At 48.8% G+C, this 20,001-nt stretch overlaps 1 protein-coding gene across 1 annotated transcript in view; it reads right to left on the bottom strand.

Annotated features, from left to right (window-relative positions):
- Positions 1–20,001, bottom strand: part of COL22A1 (collagen type XXII alpha 1 chain) — a 333,446-nt gene that overhangs the window by 19,667 nt on the left and 293,778 nt on the right. The window contains exons 42-52 of the mRNA XM_084619138.1: positions 19,446–19,499; positions 14,492–14,536; positions 13,940–13,987; positions 11,510–11,623; positions 9,755–9,808; positions 7,804–7,857; positions 6,393–6,446; positions 4,185–4,238; positions 2,625–2,678; positions 1,713–1,757; positions 275–328 (exon numbers count right to left, since the gene is read on the bottom strand). Coding sequence (XP_084475264.1) covers positions 275–328; positions 1,713–1,757; positions 2,625–2,678; positions 4,185–4,238; positions 6,393–6,446; positions 7,804–7,857; positions 9,755–9,808; positions 11,510–11,623; positions 13,940–13,987; positions 14,492–14,536; positions 19,446–19,499 — 630 coding nt within the window. The remainder of the gene's footprint in view (positions 1–274; positions 329–1,712; positions 1,758–2,624; positions 2,679–4,184; positions 4,239–6,392; positions 6,447–7,803; positions 7,858–9,754; positions 9,809–11,509; positions 11,624–13,939; positions 13,988–14,491; positions 14,537–19,445; positions 19,500–20,001) is intronic.

Below are 20,001 nucleotides of genomic sequence, written 5' to 3'. Positions count from 1 at the left end.
GGCAGAAGGCTTCTTATATCGTGACCTCCAGGCAAAGGACCTGCATAATCTGGTCCAGGGAATTCTGGGGGCAAAAGATCCAGAAATGCCCTCTTTGATTTCTTGGATTATTTTTTATCCTTTATGCTGTGGAACTGCCTAGATGTCTCAGCAGGGCATGTCTTTTGTGCTAAGTGCTATGCACACACACAGGCAAAGGCCATCCCCACCCAAAGATTTTCCAGTGTAAAGGATAAGACAGTTTCTGGATTAAACCACCTGGTGTAGTACCTACCGGTAATCCTCTGGCCCCCTCTTGGCCTGGGAGCCCAGGTTCTCCTGGTTTGCCCTAATGGAAACAAGCACATTCAGATTGTGATATTGTTCTGTCATTGCCAGCATCTGCCTCATCATCATCCAAAAAGGGATTCTGCACTTTCCCATTAGTTGTCATGAGGGTTCTAGGGACGAGTCTTCACACGTGAATGCAATGGGGATGCTCCCCCAAAACCTGCATCAGAGTGCACACACAGGACATTCGGAACCCAGGCACCCTCCACCCATCTGTAAATCCACTCTTGCTTCGAGACATGTGGGCTTTGGAAGTTTAAGATGTCCCCTCACCTGTTGCCAGGTGTACCTGTCTGGACCAGATTTTCAAAACTAGGTGCACGCAGTTGCACGCTTATCTGATGCATACATATAAAAGGGGTATTTACACAGAGAAACTGGGCGCATGCAATTGTTTATGCACAACTGTGTGCATCTGACTCTGAAAAGTGGCTCAGTCCACACAATACCTTAACACTGAGTATTTGTCCGTGTCCCGAGAAGGAAAGAGCTTGCCACATTCTGGCAAATCACAGGAAGAGGATGGGGGCAACAGATTCTGGAAGCGCATTCTCAGAGTAATATGCATATGCTAGGGGAATGCTATTTCCTGTCCACTTTATTAATCTAGCCCTTTGGCTGGAAAATTCCAGCTCAGGTCCTTTTCCTCCCTGTGCGTACAAGTTAAGAACAATGGGGGAAATCAAACACAAAACTGCCTATCCAAGAAGGGAGGAGAATTGTCACTCTGCAACCCAGCAAGTGCATTTCAGGGTGCATTTCCTACTCCCTTCCCTGCCCCACAAGCTGCAAAAACCGGCTCACTAGGTTGAGTATGACACGACAGACCTGGGTCTCTCCAGAATTTACAGGAGCACTACAGAGATGACGACACTTTGAGCTGCAGTTGTGAGTCCGAGCTCCAGGAGACATGCCCCTCTTAGCTCTGATTGAGCTAACGCACTACCCATGGAGTGTGCCTGCAGCAGCATGAGTGGCTAGCCACCCTGATTACCTACCTGCTGAGCCCTAGGTGCGTACTCAGGGCAGCTGCCCCTCCTGCAGCTCATGACACTGCAGCCATGCTCGCCCCTCCTGCAGCTCATGACACTGCAGCTACTTGTCGTATTTTTAGCTATTCTTAGCATGGCAGCTTGGCTATGTGTCCTCGATCTGAAGATCACGCCCCCAGCTTACAGTGTACACATACCCTCAGAGAAAAGGGCCAGGTCTCCTTTCAAGGTGCTAAGATTTGCACATTAACAGATTGCTCAAGGCAGTTCAGTGGGAACTTGATGCATGTAAACAGACTCTCCTGAGTCCAAAAGCAATAGCCAGTTATGGGCTCTGAAAGCCTGACTCTAGCGGCTTGAAATGATGATGTTTACAACGCGAATCCTTACCGGTTCCCCGGGAGATCCAGGCTTGCCATCCTTGCCGTCAATGCCCTGTAAATGAAACATCCATTAGGGAGTCCGGGGGGCTATACAGAAGATGGGTACGTCTTTGTGAGTGTGAAGCTTGTGATGACTGCTCTGCTTGGTCACAGTGCATCATGTGATGCCCCCTTCTCACTTCCACACCTCAGCTATTTACAAACAACAGCTCTGTCCAGCCTCCGCGGTCTCTACTCCCACACTCTGCCAACACCACAGACTTCTTCCAGAATGGGAAGTACAGAGGAGTCAGATGCATGATGCTTCACCTTATCAGCATCCCTAACGCTGCTTAAAGATAGGGTCGTAAGGCCAGATACTCAGGTGGCGTAAATCAGCATCACTCCACTGACTACTCAATGAACTATGCTGATTTACACCAGAAGAAGATCTGGCCCATAGACATTAGAGATAGATAAGACTCACTAGATCAACACCGTTGCCAGATCAATGGGGTTTCAGATATTAAACTGAGCCTACAATTGTTCTTGAGCCAATACAAAGGGGGTCATTACATTCTGGATACTAGAACATAACAAAATCCCATCCCTTGTAGCAGTATGAACTGCAGACACAATTATCTGTGCCCACAGGCTTGGAGGCATTATCTCACATTGGTGCCCTCTATGGGAAGATCTCTGCCAGGGAAATAAGAGTCAGGCAAGAGGAACAGATGAATCCATTTTGGAAACTATCACTTGGCTGGAAGGTGCCCGACCCAGAACTCACACTATATGGAGCCCAGTGAATCTGGAGTTAACTTGACAATATAAATCTCACATCCACTCCAAGACAGCTCAGAAATGTCACTTGCTGTGTCCACATGCTTACAGGAAGTGTAACATATTGAATGAGAAATAGCAAGCAATTGTCCCTTACCTGAAGGCCAGGCAGTCCTGGTGGGCCCGGGGGACCTGCTGGGCCATCTTTACCCTGTAAAGAGACCATTGATGTGGCAATGTTCAGATAAGCTTTTCAGATGCTGCTTCACAAGGAAGAACACTTTGCAAACCTGGAGTTGGGAGGGGAAATGAACTACATGTCTCGAACGCATTCAAACTTCCATTCCCTTAGGGACCAAACTTTGCTTTGCTATATTCACAGTTATTGACACAAGAGGCCAAATTCAGCCTCCAAGATAAACAGATGCAACTCTCACGGACTTCAGTGGGAATTGCAGCCACTTAGGAGAAGGATGAATTTGGTCTCAAAAGTGTAAATTGGGAAGAAGCGGATAACAACATAGCAAGTCTCTGCCCAGCATTGAGCTATTGACATTAATATAAAAGCCAGTCAATGCACGTGTTATAGTCTGTATATATTAAATTGGTGGTTATGAAAGGTGTTTAGCTGACTGTCCCTGTGAATGAAATCCTCTGTTTATCCATGGGATTGTTCAGCACACAGGCTGTCACACACTGCTTCAACCTTGACTACCTGTTACGGCTGAAAGAAAAGCTCGGTCCTTGGCCTCTCCACTAAGACTGCTAACTCATCTCACAACAGCCATCAGATGAGCAATTCTTGGTCACTACTGATGAAAGCTAGAGTTGAAGAAATGGCCAAGGGGCGACAGGCTCATTAGCAAACCCTGAGCAATCCAGTTCCAGAAATGCATCATAATTACACACAACTGCATTATTCTGACTCAACAGCCTGTGTTACTCCAAGATGCCTCCTCTCGGAAACAAGAGAGACATTGATTCATAACAAGGAATCTTCTGTTTCACTTTGCAATGAAGATCAACCAGATTCAAAAGATAAGATCAATCAGAACCAGATCAGATTCTCTCTCTCAGGGTATTTTATTGCCACCCATCACCTCAGTATCTGAGCACTTTCCTTGTACAACCGATAGCAATAACGAAATCCCTAGCAGGCCTTGTGGATTCGCTTGCACTTCACCCTTATTACCCAGCACTGTGTCAGCGGGTGATGATCCTGCTCGGAAATATTAAGTGTGTTTTGCTGATTCACTGTTGCATGTGGGTCACTACCTGTATGGATTTGAGAGAGGCAGTAGGTTCTCTCTTGAAATCTCCTGAGCAGGTCTGAGAGTAACCTTAGGAGATGACAAGCCTGAGTAGAAAGCTTGGACTGGATTCATGCGGTTTCATTTTAAGTTCCTTTGGTGATTACAACCAAACCCCGGGAAGGGAGTAGATTTATCCTGCTATAACTTATGTGGACTGAGTTTGGAGAAGAGTGGGGAAGCCACCTGCTCACTGAAGGGTTTTCCCATCACATCACAGCTGTATCAGGAATTCTAATTCTGGAAAGGTTGGATTGCACAGAAGTAAAGGAAACAAAGAGTTTCCAGCATGGCCTATTCAACATGAATAGCATTTTAGATAGCACTTGAGAGGCTTGGGGAAATCATCATGTTTGCATCAGTTCAGCCTCACTTTAAAGAAGCTAACACTGTGGCCCATGGCTTACTATATCCCCTGGCATTCCTGGGGGTCCTGCAGGTCCTGGTTTGCCATCTGGTCCCTAAATAAAACAAAGCAGAAAGAATATGAATTGCTTGTTCATAGTGTATCCCTGTCAACACAGTCAGTATCACAGCTGGCAACACTACCGTTTTCTTTCATTCATTCACATTAATTCATCACAGAAAAGCAGTCACCAACCTCTGTACGTAATTGGCCTCCCAAGCCATACATTGTCAGACATTTTAGATTGTTTGCCATTCCAGAAAATATACAGTAATTAGAAAAACTATTGTGCCCAAATGAACTCCAAGAAGAATAGAACTGCTGGGAGAAATATCTCAGAGCACACACTGCAGAAGGCAAATCTTGCAATCTATCGTCAACGTGGACAGAACAAGACACCGTGGGCATAGGTTGCAGCAAGAAAAATGTAGGTTAAATATTATGAGAAACTTTATGAATTATAAAGTCTTTGGCAACAAGGCAAGCTGCTCAGGTGGGCTATGGAATCATCATACCTATGGCCCTACCAAATTCACGGTATTTATGGTCAATTTCACAGCCAAATGATTTCAAAATTGGTAAATTTCATGTTTTCAAGATGTTTAAATCTGAAATTTCATGGTGTTGTAACCATGGGCGTCCTGATCCAAGAGGGGATTGTGGGGGGAGGTCGCAAACCGGTGGTACGTGGGTCATGGGATTGCCACCCTCACTTCTGTGCTGCCTTCAGAGGGGGTGTGGAGCTATCTGCAGCTGAGAGAGATACACAAGAGCAGCCCTGCAGGGAAAGAACAAGTCCCAGCCCTGCCCGGACTAGCAGCGAGGAGCCCCCTGCTGGGGCGCTCCCAGCAGCAATGGGAAGATCGGATCCAAATCCACAAGCCTCCTCCAGCTGCAGGAACCTCTGGGGCTGCTGCCCAGTCCCAGAGCGTGCTGTGGCAGCGGGAGGCACCTGGAGGTGGGTCTGGTCTCACCCCTCCCCCAGAGCAGCTGTGCAGGAGACGGACAAGTCCTGTCGGTCCCCAGCCCAGCCAGAGCTAGGAGCCCCCTTTGCTGGGATGCTCCTAGGAACAAGAGGACATCAGATTTCACGGGGCAGGGGTTATTTCACGGTCTGTGACATGTTTTTCTCGGCCGCGAAATTGGTAGGGCCCTAATCATAACTTGAATAAGCAAAGAGACTAGATAGCCTGGTTTAGAGGTTGTAAATCAATCGTGTCAATAGGCAAGCAAATGAATGTTTGCCTATTGACAGGATTGATTGCACCCACTCCAGCTACCATCCCAACCCAACAGTTCTATGATTCCGGGCCGGACCCACCGAGCCCTTTCTGGTGGTGCTGATGTCACAATGGCAAAGCAATGGTGCAATATAAATTCTGCTATGGTCAGATTGCTGCTGACACGGGGATTAGAGGGGGGTTGCAAACAGTTAGGAGGGCTAGGGTCAAACTGCAAAGGGATCTGGCCAGGTTAAGCCAGGGTGGCTTCAAGGGAGGTTTGTCAGAGTCCTACGATCAGGGAAAAGAGAGAACTCTTGAGAGACGTAAGTGGCTGCACACAATGCACTCAAGCAAAGCAATTTTAGCCATGTCTCTTTAACACCATCCTAATATGCTTTTGTCATGTAAAGAAGCACCGTTGCTAATGTGGAGAATGGGGAACCAGAAAGGGTGACGGGCGATAGCCGGGGGAACAATCCTATCTGAAGAAGTCCACAACATGAGAAAACTTGAGAAACCCTTGTCTAAGATCCTTGTGTGGCATTTAACTCGTCAACGAGCCAAACGTTTTCCCTTTTGACCTTCGCTATTTCTAAAGCCAACTGTCAGCCTCATCTACTACATGGGAAGCACTCATATTTTTTACCATGTGGGCTCAGTGAAAAAAATGCCATGCCCATTGCCTTTCCTATAAAGGAAGCAACCAAAGTTGAGCATAAATTTATGCACGTGAGGCAAAGCAATGGCTGCAAGATGCGTTAAGTAGCAAGTGTCAGGATTGTGGGTCTCTTTAATGCTCCAGGGTCTATTACGAACCCACTGGGAAACTTAAAAGACATGGCACAGACATGGGTGGAGGTGGCATATGTAGTCTGTGGCATATGTAGTCTGCAGCTACACTTATTAGTGAGACACACACACATGCAGCATGATGATCCACTTCTCAATATGGGGCGGGGGGGGGGGAAAGGAGGAGGAAAACTTACAGCGGGGCCTGGGTTTCCAGGAGGTCCCGAGAAGCCAGGCATTCCAGGGTGACCCTGCAGAATCACAAAACAACTATTAGATTAGTCTCAATCCCTTCTTAGAATCATAGAATCATAGACAATCAGGGCTGGAAGGGACCTCAGAAGGTCATCTAGTTCGACCCCCTGCTCAAAGCAGGACCTAAACCCCAACTAAATCATTCTTCACTCTTCAGTGACCTCCCCCAGATATTAGGTCAATAAATGGCAGTCATAAGGAAGCTGTGATATAACAGTGAAACGAGTGAACACACAGAAGGGTTGGTCCTCAGGAAATAAGCTATCCTGGGATTACAAACTGAAGCCTAGGCTTGCAAAGCATGCACTTTTATGCTGTAGCTAAGGTCTTTAATACACATAGGCTTTGGAGACTGAATAACTCGTCAAGAAACGTAACAGCAGGCTTGGCATGAGTTGCATATTTTGTATGCAAAGGAAATATTCACTGAGCAATTCTCGCAGTGTTAGCAGTCAGTCGAGAAAGAAGCACAGTTATGTTGCGGATGTACTTTCCCTAAGGCATCTGCTGTTCTATGCGTAGAGGGGCCGGGAGAGGAAGACCGAAAGGCCAAGGCAGAAGGGTGTGCAAAATGAGAGCTGGGCAAAATGTTTAACTTGAAACTTACCGGATTTTGGGGCTTCGTTACTGGACCAAAAACCTGGCCCACTTTCAGTGTAAGGTTCATGAAACCTATGGCAAACCTGGGCTTGATTTTGGCCACCATTTGCGTAATTCCCCTCTGTTCCTGCGGGATCCCTGTTCCTTTGGAAAATCCCCAAGTTTCTCCTTCAGACAAGACAGCGGCCTCTCCTTAACTGCTTACCTGTTGCTTACCTCTTTGGATAAGCAGTTTGGGTAGCTAGGGACTCCCTCATAGCATGAACAGCCTGGGGTTTTTCAGGTGCCAGATGAGAGAGAACCGCAACAGTCTAGCAGCATGGTGCTAGCCTTCCGCATCCCAATTCTGAAAAGGCTGCCCACCCCCCATGTCTCACCTGTGCACTAGCCAGGGAAGGAGGCCAAATGCTCAGCCCTTAAAAACCAACAAGGGGCGAAGCAGCCAACTGGACGCCTCCTGGAGATACCAGAGGTGGTGGTGATGGTGGTGGGAATAAAGGCCACGTGGCGGCCTACAGACACTCCACAGAAAATGATGATGGTGGCAGGGAGGAGGGGTTTTAAATGGAGGGCATCCTGATGAGGACGGTCCCAGCCCAAGTCTTCTTACCCCCCCCCTCTGGGAGTTAGGGGTGCTGAGGATCTTTGCCTCTCTCCCCAGTGAGGCCAGGGTAGATGTCTCCAGGGAGGGAGTCACGGTTATATCCTATACGCATATTCCAGTTGCATGACTTGGGAAGCACACTCTTTTACCTGTCCTCCTTTTGGTCCAGTGTCCCCAGATGTCCCACGGTCTCCTTTAGTGCCCTGATAACAAACAAAGCCATTGAGAGCTACTAAGGTTTATGACATTCCCAGCTGTAGGCTCCACTTCAGCAAAGCACTTTAGCGTATGCTTAACTTTAAGCATGCATTTAAGTCTCATTGACTCCAATGGGACTTACATATGTGCTTAAAGATAAGCACTTGCTTAAGTGCTTTGTTGAATTGGGGTCTCACGGTCCACCTAACCCACATTTATTTGCCCACACCCCAGAAAAATTTAACAAAACATTGTATGGAAACTACTCAGATTGTGGAGCCCAAAATATGACTTTACCAACATCCCAGCTTATGACTAAATTGCTGGGTGTAGAATTTACAATGTCCCCAACACATAGCATTGTTCATATATAACAACGGTTAGGCAAGTGGGGGAAACCAGTCTGCTGTTTAAAATATGTCTGGATGTATGCCATTGAGAGGAGCAGGAAGGGACTGACTGAGAAAGGACCTGCAGTTCCACTGATCTATACTCTGGGGAGTTCTTGGTGTTTCTACCCCAGAGTGTACCATGCTAGGCTTTCAGAAGAGCAGCACACTCTGGACTTTAAATCCTGGGGAAGCCCTACCGTGCATTTTGGAAGGAGTCCCAACAGACCAGCTGGCTATCTTATGGAGTTACTCTCTGTCTGTTATTTTATTTGAGCACCTGCAGACTGTGGGTATGTGCATATATGAACTGAATGCAAACTGGGATATTGACCACCTATTAGATTTAAGGTTGTTCATGTTCATACGGACAATTCAAATCTTATACCATTTTAGTCAAATGCTGAGTCTTCCCACTCCAGTCTTCCCTCACACTGCATGACTGAACAGCAGAGAATGGTTATTTCTCAGACTGCTGAGTGTTCACAGCAATTACCTATAACACATACATCTATTTGGGTTACTAGCGGCTTTCTGAGTTTTCTCTCAGAATGTTCTCCCATCTTAACCGCCTGCACTTTTGCTTTTGGTCCTTTATTGCCCTTTCTGTACTTTTCATGGCAAGAAGTAAAATCAGTTTTCTGAATCAGTATAACTCCTTGTTCATTGTAATAACTGCAAATAAAAAGAAATTAAAATAGCAGACACTGCTTGCGACTGGAACCAAGTGCTGGAAGGCAGGTAAGTCTAGGGGGAAACTCCTTATCTCTATTGCAATTGATTTGTTTTGGTTTGTTTCAAATTAGGCCATTGTAAATGTTCCAACCGTAACTAAGCACTGACTTTCTGAGCAAACTGATCATGGAGGTTACACAAGGCCAGAGCGCTAAATGTTAAATTACTAGAATCCTTCAGGCATTGCTCGGTGTTTGTCAATAACCCTTGAATATGAGGTTGAGACGTGGTAAATAGCGAAAAGGATAAGCCCTTCTTTCAATGTGTTTCCAAGTAATACTGGGTGCTACAAACTGTGGCCATTTAAAGGAGACTGACAGTTCAGTGCATTGTCAGTGTAGCCCCAGCATACCAAACCATTCATTACATCAAAACCATTCAAGCAAGGAATTTTTCAAGCAGAAAGGAAGGTGCAGGATTTCCAGGGCTGGGGCTCTCCCTCCTGCCTCAGGTGAGCGGATCCAAATTGATAGTAAGGCACCCATCCTGCAGTCTTTGCCTGCACAACGCTCCCATTGAGACCGAATTCTGTGTGGAGGATCAAAACCTAACTGGTCTTTGCAAACAGAGAGACGGGGGGTGCTAGATACTATGTTACACTGCTGGGCTGCATATGGGAAAGCTGTGTGATTCAGGGATGAAATTCAGAAAGGTAGCACAGGGCCTGTCTCCCACTCAAGTCCCACATAAGTTCTCCCCCTCTGCATTCTGATTCAGCCTTTGCTCTACATAAGACTGGAGTCGATCCAGGTGATGTTAATTGAGGAGAATTACTGACCTTTGGACCATCCAACCCTGGAGGTCCTGGGAGACCCTGGGGTCCAGGATCGCCCTACAATAAAGAGGAAAGAGCACTCAATCACACTAATTACTTACAAAATCAGAAAAACACAGTAAGTGATCAGCCACCCATCATGTGCAGAACCAGTAGTTGCAAGGATAAACTTTCAATTCTGCAGCCTAACACAGTTAGGACTCAGTCCAGCTTTCCTGGATGCTCTGAGCCTGTGTGACAAGCTCCTTATTACATATATACAGCAACAGAGGGACCCATGAACACCAAAATGTCTTCTTATTCAAAAGCTGGCTCTTATTCAAAAGACACGCCAGCCACTAGAGGGAGACATACTCATACTCAGGTAGCAAATGTAGTACATATGCACACTGGTGCTAACCCTGGTCAGTCCTGGGATGGGAGACTTCCAAAAAAAAAAAAGTCGGTGGGATGCAGAGAGTGGTACAGGGATTCAGTCAATGGGACGCTATCCTCTGCATTTGTACAGAACCACTGCCCCAGCACAGTGCCAAGGGGCTCTGTGCTGCCAGAAGTGCTTTGTTTTGGCTAAAATATACAACCACAGTCACGGCTGCTTGTGGCAATTAAACAACCCAGGCCGCTTTCTACAAAAATAAGTGGTTTCTCGGCTGAATTGGAGGGAAACACATTGTGCCTCCCCAGCTAAAGCTGGATATAGCACCTCTCTCGTCCTGTCTTACACTATTCCTGTGTTCCTCTCCAATACAGCAGCCCTTCAATGGCCAGGAGGAGTGACTCCCACACGTTTTAAGTGCTTTGGGGTGAGAGGCACTCTGTAAACGGAAGATCTGAAATGACACGAGATGTGCAGAAGCACAATGGACGCACAAAGGCTACCAGTAACTCCACTGACTTCTATGCCAATTTATGTATAATATGCAAACTGATGGAGAGGGAGAGGAAGCCACGTAGGCCTTGGAGGGAGGACGGGAGAAGGACCTGAGAATCAGGGCACAGGGATGGTTAGAGATGCGGGTTCTTATGGGGTATTGGACATGGCATGTGTGGATTTAGAGTGGAGTCCCACGATTGTTCCTCCCCCATTTAGATCCCTACATATTAGGGATCCAGTTCTGCAACCCTTATTCTCAGCGAGTATCATGTATTTACAGGCCCCCACCCTCCCCCTTTTCAAGCCCCTCCTTAAAAATCACTCCCTCGCCCCTTCCCACAGGCTGTCTCCTGACAAACAGAAAATCCATCCAGCTGTCCCTGAGCTACTAAAACTGTACTCCTCTCCTCTGCTCAGCCCCCCTGGTTTGGTTGTTTCTCATCGTCTTCTCTTCCTTTGTGTGTAGCCTCTTCTCTTTGTCTGCAGGCGCCTGGCTGAAACATCCTCTCTGGTTTTAGCAGGCTCTCCCGTTGGATGTATAGGAGGTGCAGGGCAAGAGGGATGGCTGGCTCCTGTATTCTAGGCTGCTCTCAGGGCAGGAGCAAGCCCCAACATAAAGCAGATTCCTAAATTGTTGGAGGGTGGAGTTCTCCATCCACTCCCCCAGCCCCATCACCCTTCCATCTGTCCCCTCCTCCTCCTAAGCTCCTTCAGGCTACCAGAGCAGGGTAAAGGGGCTGTAACAGGAGCTGGGCTTCAGACCTGTCTATGAAGCACGTAGTGCATTGCTCTTACTGTGACTATAAATACAGGCATATTAAAATAAGGCTAAAAACAGTTATCAAAGAGATCCTGAAGCACGAACCTTATTGCAGTTCTCTTACCATTTTCCCATTCAGGCCATCTCTACCCGGAGGTCCTTGGGCACCTCTATCCCCCTTGAAGCCTGGCACTCCAGGGAGCCCCGGGGGGCCAGGTGGGCAGTCGTTACACACATCCTAAAAGAGACAAGGTAACACTGAGAAGAGCATTAGGGATGAGACTGAGGCTCCCTTCCAGTCCCACAGTCGCTCGGTGTGACTTTAGCAAGGCGGTGCTATGGGCGTACCCACTCGGTCTGTGCTCCACTCAAATCAGGGGTAGGCCACAGAACTGTTGTGGCACCTGAGTAGTTCATAACTCACTATCAAAGCCAGGCTCACAGAATGGGGGGAAAGGCCTATTCTGATGGGGAGAGAGAGAGGAGAAACGTGAAGCAGGAACACACACAAACTATTGTTTCTTCTTCACTTACAGATTCCAAACAGTGTCTTATCCAGCCTCCAAAGCTTGGCTGGGTCAGTGCTTGGAGGGCAGCTGTCCAGGGAAAACCCAGGAGCTGCAGGGAGTTGGGAGCGGCTCCTATTCTGTTCTCTATAGGTTCTTATACCACGCTGGTCACCATAGTATCTGAGCGCCTTCCAGTAGTGCATTGAGTGATATGACTACATATCTGTCACGTGTTGTTTGCTCTCTCATGCAGTGTGGAGTTTTTAACATATAAACCTGTTGCTATGTGTTTATGTTAAAGAAGGCAGGTTAAAGAAAGGTGCTTTGCACTTTTAGCGGAATGTGGTGAGGTTTTTGATGGTCCTTAATTTTGGGGGAGAGTTCATGCTATAGTCTTCCCACCCCTAGAGAAAGCAGGATAGTCAGTACTGAGCCTATGTTCAGCAGAGTGGTGGCAGGCACTGTGGAATAACAGAGAAGTGAAGTGCTGCCCACTTGTGGTCATGAAAGATCTCTTGGTATTTGTTGCAAAAGCAGATGTGTGCTACAGTGCCCTGGCCAAATTCATCATGGGGAATTACGCTCTGTCTCCCTCAACTGTCCTTTGAAGTGTCAGCTCACTACATTATTCTTTATTTCAAAAAACACCCAGCAAGCATACAGAATTCCAAGCATTTCTGCCTGAGGGTTGGCCTTGTTTCAGTGGTGGGTGAAGTGAGCCCAGTATACAGAGAGGCAGTGCAGTCCAGTGGATAGGCCAGGAGGGCTAGGTTCTATCCCCAGCTGTGCCAGGGATCTGTTGTATGACCTGGGCAATGCACGTTGACTCTCTTTTCCCTGCTATTGCTTGGGTGTCTGTCTGACTTAGAATATAGGCACTTTAGACCAGGGTCTGCTTCCTACTTTGTGTGTGTATGGCCCCTAGAACAATGGGGCTCTGAGCTCAGCTGGGGTCTCCAGGGGTTACCGTAATACAAAACATCTTCATACAGTGCACTCTCTGTAAAGATATTTGGGGTCTTTTGAGAAGAGATGCTGTGTGAATACAAGGTTTCATCTCAAGGTAGTAACTCGAGAGGGCTGCTCTTTTCAGCTCTAAGAAGGAGGCCAGTTAGCAGTTCATTTCTCAGTGCCTCTTAATCAATAGGTAAAGATTTCTTGCCAGGTCCCTAGACTGCTTAAAAATCTCTCTACTGTGCCCATGGCCATCAGCAAAGATTTAGCAGCTGCTCAGTGTCAAATACTGAATCATTTCCCATGAAATCATCTTCATGGACAGCAAAAGCCAACCTACAAACCAACATTTTCAAATGTGGGTGCTTAATGGTAGGCACATACATCCCCAGTTAGATACCTCATGCAAACGTAGACTGATTTTCAAAAGGCACTGAGCATCTACAGCTCAAACTGACTTAAGCAGGAGACATAGGTGCTCAGCATTTTTAAAAATTGGGCCCCTTTATTTCATAGAATATCAGGGTTGGAAGGGACCTCAGGAAGTCATCTAGTCCAATCCCCTGCTCAAAGCAGGACCAATCCCCAATTTTTGCCCCTGATCCCTAAATGGCCCCCTCAGCTCACAACCCTGGGTTTAGCAGGCCAGTGCTCAAACCACTGAGCTATCCCTTCCCCCATTTAGATGCTTTCAGTGGCGTTTAAAGCCTATCTTTAGGGAATTATGCTTGAAAATATTTGATGCCAGCGCTTCAGAGGGACAGTTCAGGCCCCACTAAAAGTTAGAGCAGCAACCTCGGGGCTGCTCTAACTTACACCAGCTTGTAAGGGCCCTTTGTAGGTCATTACACTGGTGGAGATTACTGGAGTGTATCTAACTCTGGCCATGCCCCCTTTGCGCTCTAACATGTCCCCAGTGGCACCAGCTGACAATGTGACTACGAACTGCAAATTGCTTGCAAATCTGGCTGTTTAGAATATTCAGATGCACATCTGGCACTGACAGTTCAGACATATCTCTGTAACGCAGCATCAGTCATCAAGTTAAAAGCAAAAAACAATCTCATTACAAAGGCAATTTCAGCCTGTACCTTGACTAAGAGATTTATGTCCTCAGGAGAAAGCAGGGAGGAGGCACCCTGTGGAAAGAGAAATCTGTTTAATACAAATTTAAAAAGTAGTTTTATAAAATGAGACACTGAAGGTAAATTTGCATGAAAATTCCCTGTGGTATGGTACTGATTTTCTTTGTACTCTCTGGTGCTCATTGAGTCAAATATGTCTTTGTCAATGGCATTCTACGTTTATTCCAGAATATAGAGAGGGACTGGGCAGTGCATGTGTAGAAGATACAGATTCTGGCATTAGTTTTTATATGCAAATACTAAGAGAATGTTGTAACGAGCTTTTGCTTTCATTTACATATAACATATTCAATTATTTTTACATTGAGCCAAACCTACCACAGATGCTGCTACCATAATCACTCTTCGCTCTTAGTTCTTGTAGCTGTTCTTCCAATTAGAACAGTAATCAAGCGACATTTAACTGTCACTGTGAAGGATGGGGTATATGGAGGTACTGATATAAAAGGGAGACGAGCAGAATTGTTTGGCATTTAATCTAAAAGTGAAATGACCTACTGGCTTTCCAGGAGGTCCTCTGTCCCCAGGGTTTCCAGGTAAACCCTATGGACAAGGGAAAGAAAAATCTATTAGATTAACACAATAAGACCTTTATTCTATTCCCAGTCCTCAGACACACATACTCACGCCATCCCAGGACACTGCTCATTTGTGCATACTGTCACACAACCCTGCCAGTGTTGGGACAATCACACACACTTCTACAAGAACTACTAATGTATCTCAATGTTGGTAACATTTAGAATCTACCTCTCTCCATCCACCTCCATCTCTGACTCACTCACTCTCACTACCCATCCTACCATACTCTGGTGTCACTCTTAATTCCACTTGAGTTACCCCCTGGGCAAATCTGGGTCATCATGTTTTCATGGTCACTTAAGGCACAGGTAATACTTGGTCAAGCTGCAGCAGTTTCAAGGAGAGATGAATGAAGCACTCAAGACTGAGCCCAACTGGAACATTTAAAACTAAGGCCCCCGATCCTGCATCTGAAACTGCAAGATTGGGCCCTGGCAGTTGGTTGCAGCACCGTTGAGTCATCGTTTGTTGGAGGAGTTTGATATGAGTTTTCAGAGACGGGTGTGTGACAGAGATAGATTGAGATGGACAATTGGCAAGGCACCACTAATATGTCAAATACCTGAGGTCTGGGCCTGGAAGGGAAAGGAAGAAGTTCTATAACATGGAAAGGGATATGCAGGAAGTGCCTCCAGAAGGGCCAGAATCTGGCAGCATTTGAGATCCTCACCCTTGGGGTGCCTGCCACTGCCCCCCCCCCCTTACTTATCAGTCAGGCCTACATTTGTGTGGAGAAGTGTTCCACAGAAATGTAGGCTGGTTCATTTCAGGCAATTGCAGACCCGGGACATTTGGCTGTGTGAAATCTGGCAACATGACTGTTCTCTCAGCAAGCACAGATCTGAGATGGACATTTTCCAACTTGAGCATGGAAAGCAAGTTCTCTGAGGAGAGGCAGGGCATGGAGGGGCCTGGTCCCTCACCATCCGTCAGCAGAGCTGGTGGGCTGCAGAGGGGAAGGCACACAGCACTCTCCTAGAGCGTGGCCCCGTGGGCACGCTCGCTCTGGGTGCCTTGCAGCACAATGCTTCCTGCCATCCCCAGTTCGGTCAGGGCTGCTCTGTGAGGCACCACTGCGTCCTGTGGAAAGGTCCTGTCCTTTTCCATTGCACACTCCTGGTCTCCACTGCTGTGTATGTTCTGGAGTGACTTCAGACTGTATCGGCGATCGCCCCGCGAGAGACATCTGGCCTCAGCTGGGGTGGAAGAAATCAGAAGAAATTTCAGTTGCTCTTTTCCTGTGTCTGCATTAACACTGGCGTCCAAAGAAGGGCCCTTCTGAGGCCTCTTGTCTTGCTCACGCTTATGAATATGAAACCGTGGTAATGAATTTCAGTGGGGAACAGCTGCGGTTCCCAAGGAACTGCAACTTCATTGACTGAGACGTGTGTGAAGGAGAAACTTGTCTTATAATTACTCTTTGGGGAACTCAGGAGATGCTGGCAAGACGGCACGTTGCTTCTTACACTTTCCTTCCTTGAGACAGGCAAAAATCCTGCGATTAAAAGACTGTAGATACTCCTGGAAGACTAAGGTGCTTTACCTTTCAGTTAACTTTACTTTCCTCCTTTAGCCAAGGCTAGCTTTCTCTCTCCCAGGGGGAGCAGGGTGATGGCTGCAGGGGTGGTCAGTGCTCCCAGAGAGCTAGGCGCACTCCACAGGAGAGTACCAGCACTGAGAGAATCTCTGGGTCCCCCAGAAGTAAGGGAAAGTAGGAGAGAATTCATCCCCTCTTCCTCATGGTGGGGTGAGGAGAGCGGGACCACACCTAGAGAAACCCAAGTGTGCAGGAAGAAAATGAGATGTTCCTCTCCAAATCCCCAGGAGGAAGAGAGAAGAGATCCATTCAGAGTCACAGGATGTCTCTTTGGGCCTACCAGGGAACTTCAATGGAGCTACACCCAATGACTGTTACATCAGCCCTTCAATTTTCTGAAGCCATGGCATATATGTTTATGGGTCTAGAGATCCTGGGATTGATTTGGGGTCCTACAATGTCACAACACCATGTTAGAGTGACCAGATCGCAAGAGTGAAATATCAGGACATATTGGGTGAGCGGGCGGGGGGGAGCCACAGGTGCACAGCCCCGACCGGAGCCATGAGAGGGGGCGCACAGCCCTAGGAAGCTGCAAGAGGGGTGTACGGCCCCTGCTGCAGCCCAAACCACAAGCCACGGGGCAAGGACTCAAGGCCCCAGCTCCAGCCCCCAGCAGAAGCCACGAGGCCAGAAGCACAAGGCCCCAGCTCCAGCCCCAGGCTGAAGCCACCGGACAGGGGCTCAGGATCCTGGCTGCAAAGTCAAACCCAGTTACAGGCAGGGGCGCGAGGGGCCCCAATTCTAGCTCTGGCTCCAGCCTCAGCCGCAGTCACAGAGGGGAGGCCCCCAGTCCCAGCCTCAGCGTTACGCCTGAAAACAACCTGAAAACCCATAATTGCCTGTGGATAACAGGTCACAGTCGGGTTTAATGGGACATTCCCAATCGACTAATTTTCTATTTCACTCCCAAATTTAAAATGTCACCTGAATATCAGGACAACTGGCGCCCCGACTGCACAGCGAGCAGATGTCCGCCGCCAGGTGCAATCCCTGCTTGCCAACGTGGGTGAGTGAGCTGGGCAGCAGCTCAGCAGTGTGCAGCCCCGGCCTGCCCTGGGGAGAATCAGCATGTGCAGAAGCAGGTGCCTCTTTCCTCGGCTCTGCCATGGGCTAGGTGGACCAGTCTGCACACACTCTGCTGGACTCAGCCCAGCTGACACTCACCTCGGGGACCTGCCGGCCTCTTCCCAGGAGCCGCCCCAGGTAAGCACTGCCGGGACCCACCTGTGCACCCCCTCCCACCCCTTCAGTTGAGGAGGTGAGCAGCGGGAAGGGCAGGGCCGGCCAGGGGCAATGGGGTACACTGGTCCGCCCGGCGTGCTACCAGCGTGCCCCTTCCTGTCGGGGGTGGGCCCATGCTGCTCCACACAGCTCGCCTGCCCAGCACCCCCCGGATCCACTATGCCCTGCACCCCCTGAACCCACTGTGCCCAGAGCCCCCCCGCCTTCCCCACAGTTCCTCCACAAATGCACACTGCTGTGCACACCACCACCCCTGCCCAGCATCCCCCCGCCCACAGCCCCACCACAGCTGCCCAACACCCCACACAGAACCCCCCACTCGCTAGTTTCCCAATACACACCGATTTCTCCTCCCTCCCTCCCTCCCAGTGCCCTTCCCCACAGCCCCACCACCACAACTAAACAATACCCCACACAGACCCCCACTGCCCAATGCCCTGACACACACAGATCTCCCCCACTGCCCAGCACCCCCAACAGTCCCCCACTGCCTAGCACCCCAAAACACACAAACCTCCCCCACTGCCCAGCGCCCTCCACACCCTCACAGCCCAGCACCCCCCACCCTGACACTCACTCCACCACACCCTGCCCCCTTCCCTGGCCGCGCTCACTTGCCCTGCTGGGAGGTCTCTGGCTCCTAGGGTCAGAGCGGTGAGGGGGGTCTCCAGACGCTCCACGTGCTGCACCCGCCACGAGCGTGAGCTCCATGACTCCCATTGGCTGGGAAAAGCGCCAATGGGAACTGTCGGAGCCATGGGGCTTGCAGGCGCCGGCAACGCGCACAGAGCCCCTTGCCTCCCTGCCCCAACCCTAAGAGCCAGAGGGACCTGCAGGGGAGGGCGAGGTGGGGAGCCCCGGCGGTGCTTACCTGGGGTGGCTCCCGGGAAGCATCCAGCAGGGCCCTCTGCCTTGTAGGGTTGGGTCAGGTCGGGTTGGGTGGGGTGGGGGGGCCGAGGGCTCTCTGCCCGCTGCCAGTGCCTGCAAGCTCTGATTGGGCAGTAGGGAGCCGGTGCAGCACGCGGAGACCCCCTCCACCTCTGTGCCTAGGGGCCACCCGCATTGCAGGCTCCTGCTGGTGGGTGGACGCTGGGAGCTGCCCCAGGAAGCGCTGCCAGCCCCAGGACTTTGGTGCGCGCAGTAACTCATGGTGAGCAGTCCCCACTATTGGGACAAAGGGCGTCCCGACCAATGTGTAGTCAGGACGCGGGACAAATGTCTTAAAATTGGGACTGTCCCGATAATATCGGGACGTCTGGTCACCCTACACCTTGTAGAGAAGGAGAGTTACATGAAGGTGCCAGCTCTTCATGTCCCAATATTATGTCAGCCAGTGATGATGCAGTGTCACCCCCTTTAAGCATATCCAGTGCCCCTTTCCCCCTTCCACCAAGGACTGGTTCCTAGAGCTCAGCACTTGCTGATCAGCAAAGAGCTTCCTCCTCCTTCCCGGGAGCAGTGTTTGTGACACAGCAAGTGTCCACGAGCCAAGGGCAGGGATCAGCTTCCCCCAGAAGACATGTGAAGACCTCCCCATGTTTCTCACCCCGCAGAGCATCCTTTCTGTGACTCACACTCTGGGAAGAGGTAAAACATCATCTCTTTCGCAGGGCAGTGCAACAAAAAGCCATCAAGGACCCTTGGCCCAAGATTCCTGTTTTCATTAAAGTGTCAGAGAATCAGAGAAATCATAAACCCAAGAAAGTGATTTGCTATCTTGAGGCTTCCCTGGCCAGTGAAGGATTTTCCCCCAACAGTATGCCTTCTCCAGTGTCATTCTAACAGGCTCTTCCCCCACTTCCCATTATTCCTCAGTCTAATAGGTCTTTTAGGTCATTCTACCAGATGTTTGACCTAAATTTTTCTTTGGTTAATTTTGTTCCATCGCTATTAATGATCTCATTGGCCCACCCTAAAGAACCAGCTCCTGGACTGATAAAGACAGGGTTTTTTTTTAAGGTGATATATTGACTGTGGGTAGCCTTTTTAATGACAATAAACACTTAAACTCTTGCTTTCTTTACTTACATCCTGCCCAGTTGGCCCCTGTGGGCCTGGAACACCTGGTAAACCTCGAGGGCCCTGGTAAAATGAGAAGAAATAAACCTGATCAGAAATGTTGGCAGCATGTTTGTACCCCCTCCACCTATTTAGCAGTGGCCAGATTCCTGTCTGCTGCAGAAATGGAACTCCCAGCCCATCAGGTTCCAGAACCCATTTAACTAGCAACACCCAAACTGACTTCCCAGAAAAACTTAACCACACTTGGTGCTAATACAGTATCTTCCATTGAAGGAATTCAAGAAACTTTGCAGCTATCCATAAATTAAGCCTCATAACTTAAGCCCCATGGTGGGCTTGGCGTTATAGCACTTTCACGGGTGTGCACGGTTAGGCAGAGGGTAACTGACTCGCCCAAGGCCATGCTGCAGAGAGGAGAACAGAACCCAGATGTCCTGTCTCCCTGTCCCCTGCGCTAAATGATGAGCACGAGGGGCAAGATTCTGATCTCCCTGTAGCACTATGAATCAGGATTAACTCCACTTGCTACATTTATACCTGTGTCAGCAGAAGTCAGTTTAAG

Source organism: Lepidochelys olivacea, assembly GCF_965140295.1.
Source record: "Lepidochelys olivacea isolate rLepOli2 genome assembly, chromosome: 2".
NCBI lineage: Eukaryota > Metazoa > Chordata > Testudines > Cheloniidae > Lepidochelys > Lepidochelys olivacea.
Note: the sequence above shows the minus strand (reverse complement) of the source record. Positions and strands in the feature narration are given on the sequence as shown.